The sequence below is a fragment of the Malus sylvestris genome, chromosome 2, assembly GCF_916048215.2.
Source record: "Malus sylvestris chromosome 2, drMalSylv7.2, whole genome shotgun sequence".
Lineage (NCBI taxonomy): Eukaryota > Viridiplantae > Streptophyta > Magnoliopsida > Rosales > Rosaceae > Malus > Malus sylvestris.
In genome coordinates, this window is record NC_062261.1 from 31,446,036 (window position 1) to 31,452,065 (window position 6,030).

A 6,030-nucleotide genomic window follows, 5' to 3' on the forward strand; every position below is an offset into this window, starting at 1 on the left:
ACCTTCAAAAATGCAAGGCCTCACCCAGCTAAAGTGCATGCTTTAGCTACTGCTATTGGGATGGATTTTTCAAGAATAACTGCAGACCAAGAAAGAAAAAAGGAAAGGATCTGTGGCACCCGCCTCATTAGGTGTACGTACTATAATGGTGGCTGAAGCGTTGGCGCTCAAAGATTCAATTAAGATTGCAAAACAGAAGGGTTTTTCTCCTTTGATCGTGTGACTTGGAAGCATATTTATCGTGGAGGGAGACTCTAAGCTAGTTATAGATGCTGTGGAAGGAAGGTGTGTTGTCCCTTGGAGAATTCGAGACACGATTGATGACATTTGTTGGCTGTCTTTCTCATTTCGTTGTGTGACTTGGAAGCATATTTATCATGAAACAAATTTTGTCGCTGATGCAGTGACTGATGTCTCTCTAATATGCATATTTGGGATAGGACCCTTCCTTTATGGGCTACTTCTGCTTTTATGATTGATTGTATAGATACTGGTTGTTTGCAAGGGTTCTCACCTTAATTAATTTAATTTTTTAGCAAATCATGCAATGCATCATAAAATAACATAAACAAGTATAGATAAGGTCAAGAAAAACTGAAACAAACTTTATAGTTGATGTAGTGACTAATGTCTCTCTAATATGCATATTTGGGATAGGACCCTTCCTTTATGGGCTACTTCTGCTTTTATGATTGATTGTATAGATACTGGTTGTTTGCAAGGGTTCTCACCTTAATTAATTTAATTTTTTAGCAAATCATGCAATGCATCATAAAATAACATAAACAAGTATAGATAAGGTCAAGAAAAACTGAAACAAACTTTATAGCTGATGTAGTGACTAATGTCTCTCTAATATGCAGATTTGGGATAGGACCTTTCCTTTACGGGTTACTTCTGCTTTTATGATTGATTGTATTGGTACTGGTTATTTACAAGGTTTCTCGCCTTAATTAATTTAATTTTTTAGCAAATTGTGCAATGCTTCATGAAATAACATAAACAAACATAGGTAAGGTCAAGAAAAACTCCCTTTAAGCAACTAGGACTGTTTCGAAAGAATTGCACACACCGTCATGTGTCATAGTAACTATGGGTTGAATTCTAAGAAGTGCTAATTATCAAACAAAGGACAATTGCTTCCACAACCCAGGAACTCTCCAAGTGGGCTCAGTTAAATTACCATTCTCATTGAGTGTAACTACGATTTTCGAATCTTTGATCTCCACACCTCGAAGTGGAAGGATGTAAACATCTCATAGGTTCCAATATGATTCTCATTCTAACCCGACAATCGTGGATAATCGTTGTTTGCTATCTAATATTTCCACAAAAGCATCATTCAGCCTAAAGTACTAATCCTTATGATTAGGTTGAACAATTTTGTCGAGAATGTGCTTGATTACATAGTCGACAACTTATTGGCCTATCCGTTGGGGATATTTTATCAACCAAAGAAAAAAGTTGGTCCAATTACCACAGTCTTTAGGTTCTCTAGTCATGAGGCTAAACGTGCTACATTTTAGTCATCAAAGAATTATTTTTTAACGATAATGCTACAGAGATCAAATTTTTTTTTTTTTTGAGAGTGTAGTAAAGGTAAGAATATTTCCATCTTGTGTAGGATGGATATTTACAGAAAATAAAATTTCTACATTAACTGAAGCGGATGTCAATCACTAGTGATCCCTCCCTAGCCGCATAATCCATCTGCTAAGTCATGGAGGGGGGCAAACACAAAAAGTGTGAGTGGGGAAAAATAAAGATCAACTAAAACCTTTGTTTTACGTAATATAACAAACCAAAGCTGTAAAATTTGTACAATTTCCAAAATCATACTACAAATAAGTATGAAAAACCAATGTAAAATGTATAAAACAGTTATGCTAAGGATATGGGTAAATCATAAATATCTCCACAAATGCAACACAATATGCTAATCAAAATTATATGACTGCCCTCTGTATGTGGAGTTTCGCCAAAAATTGAGTTTTTTTCGCCGAAAATGTTCACAGAGATATAATAAAGTCAAAACTCAACCATTTTTCACGATCTTTACATCAAAATGCAGCTTACAAAGAGAGAAACAAGATTATACTTACTGGCAGTCCAAAAGATGGCCGAAAATGGACAAAGAATCTCGGCTCCAACTTGCCCTTGACCTTAAAACACATATAACTTCTTCGTTACAAGTCTTGTTTATATCTCGTTTGTACTCACGCGTTCTTAGTGATGAGTACTACAAGAATATAGCAAGAAAAGAGACAAAATATAAAATGAGCTCAAATGTCCACATAGGATGTCCACCGCATTTTTGTAATTTCACAACTTCAAGAAATAAAATACAACAAAATTAGGAACGAGTTGTAATAACGCAATAAATATCCTTGTTTTACATATATCTTAAATGTAATCATTTACCCGTATACTCGACAAAAAAAAAGAAAATCACTTATTCACCGAACACTTGTCTAATGAACCTTAAATTCATATTGTCGTGGAAGATGGTTGATAGATTGGATTAGATGGTTGACAGATTGGATTAGATGGTTTTCTAATAGCATTAGCACCAGCTTATTAAAACACAATTATATTAAGGCATCAAATTAGGAAGGTCAAATTGCATCTTCGTCTAAGTCTTCCGTTTGCACCTGGACGGCCCTACACACCTCCACACCACCACCATCACATCTCACCCAGCCCTACACCACCGCCAGAATTCACCAAAACCGACACCACTGAGGCCATCTCCATATCGTCCCCATACAAGAGTGCGTGTGAGCGAGATGGGGACAGAAAGAGAAGAGATAATTAATTTTTATGTATTTTTTTATTAAATTTAAAATTAACCAGATGAGAAATTACAACAAATATACTGTTTATTACGTGACTTAATCGAATTTTTTTTTAGTTTAAAAATACTGATGTACTAACAAAAATAAAAAATAAAAGTAAAAAAAAAAAACTCGAAAAAGTAAAAAAAGCAGAAATTAGGCGCGTACATTTGTCACTCGATTTATAAAACGACATGAAACAAATAGTAAAATAAAAACCAAAATAATAGAAAAAACGTGTTGATTCAGAAGTCTGAGCTGGCAGCACCAAAATTATTATTAAAAAAATAATAAAATAAAAACCTCTCTCCGTCGGTCCGTCCTCTATAAAACCACAAACTATCCAAATCTCCCACCAAACCCAATTCCGCGAAATATCCAAGAAACCAAGACAAAACGGAACTCAACCCAAACCCGCAAATGTTTCAAGAAACGGCGCCGTGTTGGTCGAGCGTGGTTCAGTCGGCGGCGTCGACTCCGTGGACTCGGCTCGAGGACAAGGTGTTTGAGCAGGCGCTGGTCAGGTTCTCCGAGGACTTGCCCAATCGGTGGGAGAGGATCGCCGAAGAGTTGCCGGGCAAGACTCCCAAGGAGGTGTTGGAGCACTACGAGGACTTGGTGCACGATGTCTTGGAAATCGATTCCGGCCGGGTCAATTTACCCAGTTATGCTGATGAGTCGATGGTCGGCTGGGAGGACACGGCCAGTCAGATCACTTTTGGGTCCAACCGCGAGCCTGAGAGGAAGAAGGGAACGCCTTGGACTGAAGAAGAACACAAGTAATTTCTTTCCCTCTCCATATCGTTTTTTGGTATTTCCTTAATTTTCAAACTTTGTTTTTAACTGGTAAGAAATTTATTGAGAGAGAAATTAAACTAAACTGAGATAATTATTGTCATATATATATACACACACACATATTGGTTATTTGATTCTAGAAAACAACCGAAGAAAATGATGTAGGTGATTTGCGTTGTTTTCGTTTTCGGGGAAATTGGCTGAAATGATCACTTTTTCGCTATTTGGCCAAATATGTCATCCATATTTGATCAAATACTGAACATTTCGCCAATTGGAATTTGTAAGTTGATCGTTTCAGCCAGCCAATTTCCGTCCTTTTGGTATTTGTTTGGAAACAATGGGTTGTAATTTACTTTTTATAGCTACATGTGTATATTTATTTTAAGTGCTCCAAATAATGAATGTTTTAATGTTCAAAATGTTGGTTCATCACCTTGTCCTCCATTTTGTTTTGCTACCAACTGGAGCTAGTTGGAATGTGCTAGATTCTATATTTATGTTCACCATTAAGTGTTTGATGATGTCATGAAAACTTTCTTGCCAGCTGAACCGAGAATTTCACCTTCGTTTTTCGATTTAGGAGTTTGGATGTTGCATTGCTAAATTTGGAATAAAGGATTTGAATAGCTGTTCTGTTTTGTGTCTAAAAACATATCATGGACATCCCATTTTCATTGAAGAGAGTTGTGGTTTTCCGAAGGCCGAAGGCCGTTAATTTCTTAATTTAGGGACTTTTAAGTAATTGAAATTCTTATTTCATACAAGCTCTTGCATGTCTAACCCTATTTTTCTAGAATATATTGCATAATTACATAATTGATACTTGAATCGATAGGTTTTTGTTCGAGTTTTCTAATATTTTTATGTAGTTCATTGATAGGTCAGGCATACTGACAATCGTGGTTCTGTTATCATGAAATTTATTCATGTATTGTTTTTTACGAACCTACGTCAGATTTAAATATGGTGTGGTTGTGTTAGGAAATGGTAATAATAATACCAAATTACGTTACTACCTGATAGCTCGATTATACTGATCAGGAGCCTGATTTTCTTTGTGTACACTTAACAGGTTATTTCTAATTGGACTAAAAAAGTTTGGTAAGGGCGACTGGAGGAGCATTTCAAGGAATGTGGTTGTGACAAGAACACCAACCCAAGTAGCAAGCCACGCCCAGAAGTATTTCCTTCGTCAAACCTCAATGAAAAAGGAAAGGAAAAGATCAAGCATTCACGACATAACCACTGTAGAGAGCAACTCAGTATCTGTGCCTGCTGATCGCAACTGGATTCCTCCACCTGCAGTTCCGGTTCATCAGTCTCCATTGCAACATTTGACCCAACAGAGTCATTTGCCTGATCAGGGGGATTTGTCGGGGTACCAAGATTTTGGCTATCCGATGTAAAGATGATTACAATCTCGTGCTGCATGCTCTGTATATAGAGAAATTGCCTTCTATGAACAGTCCAATTTGTAAAGTTCTAAATTTTTTTAGTTCTTTGTAGCCGGTAGGCGATTAGGAGATCTGTGACGTGAATATGACAGTTTAGGTTCTGTTTTCTTTTGTGAAGGGAGAAGGAATTAGTGGAGAATAGGTGTGGATTATGTAGGATACTGTTATTAGTTGATAACCTCTTTCTTGCCCAGTAAATTTTGTGTACAAATTTCTTTGGTTTACTAGTTCTGCAGAGAGAGGTCGCACTTGGTGCGATGGCAAGTGCCTTCGCCCATGAGCGGTAGGTCTTGGGTTCGAGACTTGGGAGCAGCCTCTCCATAAATGGGGGTAAGGCTAGCCGACATTCACCTCTCCCAAACCCTGCGTAAAGCGGGACCCTTGTGCACTGGGTATGATCTTTTACTAGTACTGCAGAGCCGAGTGCAATGACGTTCTAGGATTCATATGACCGACTTTACTTAGTGGGAAAAAACTTTGTTGTTGTCGTTGTTCTGGTTCTGTAGGGCACTTTGAGTTGGATTCTGCTAGTGCAGTGTTGCTGGTCCAAAGGCCTTGGTTTGGGCTAGGGGCAATTTTCGGACGGATCAAACCGGAAACAAGGTTCGCAATTTTTCTTGTTTCCAGTTTTTGTTCCCAAAATTCCGGATCGGATTAGAGTTTTCAGAGGAGGAAGAGATGTAGTAAGACGGATTCAACCTTTGAATCTGCCTCCGCTGTCGACCAAGCACCGAGACCGAGGGAAGAGAGGCTGGCAGTATAATTTAAATTGAACGTTACGTTAGTACTACAATGCAATCCGTCCGTCCAAGTATAACAATTTCACCTTGTAATACGACATTCACACCGTAAAGGACAACCTTGTTATCGTAATATCATGGTCATCGACGTAATTAAATATAACGTAGACTTAAAAACTCACCGCCTGCCAGTTCAGTTGC

At 37.8% G+C, this 6,030-nt stretch overlaps 1 protein-coding gene across 1 annotated transcript; it reads left to right on the top strand.

The window, feature by feature from the left end:
* Nucleotides 1-3,177: 3,177 nt before the first annotated feature.
* LOC126582379 (transcription factor DIVARICATA-like) lies at nt 3,178-5,287 on the top strand. Its single transcript, XM_050246528.1, has 2 exons — nt 3,178-3,613; nt 4,708-5,287. The coding sequence occupies exons 1-2, from the start codon at nt 3,255-3,257 to the stop codon at nt 5,039-5,041; spliced, it is 693 nt and encodes a 230-aa protein (XP_050102485.1). The 5' UTR covers nt 3,178-3,254; the 3' UTR covers nt 5,042-5,287.
* The last annotated feature ends 743 nt before the right edge of the window (nt 5,288-6,030 follow it).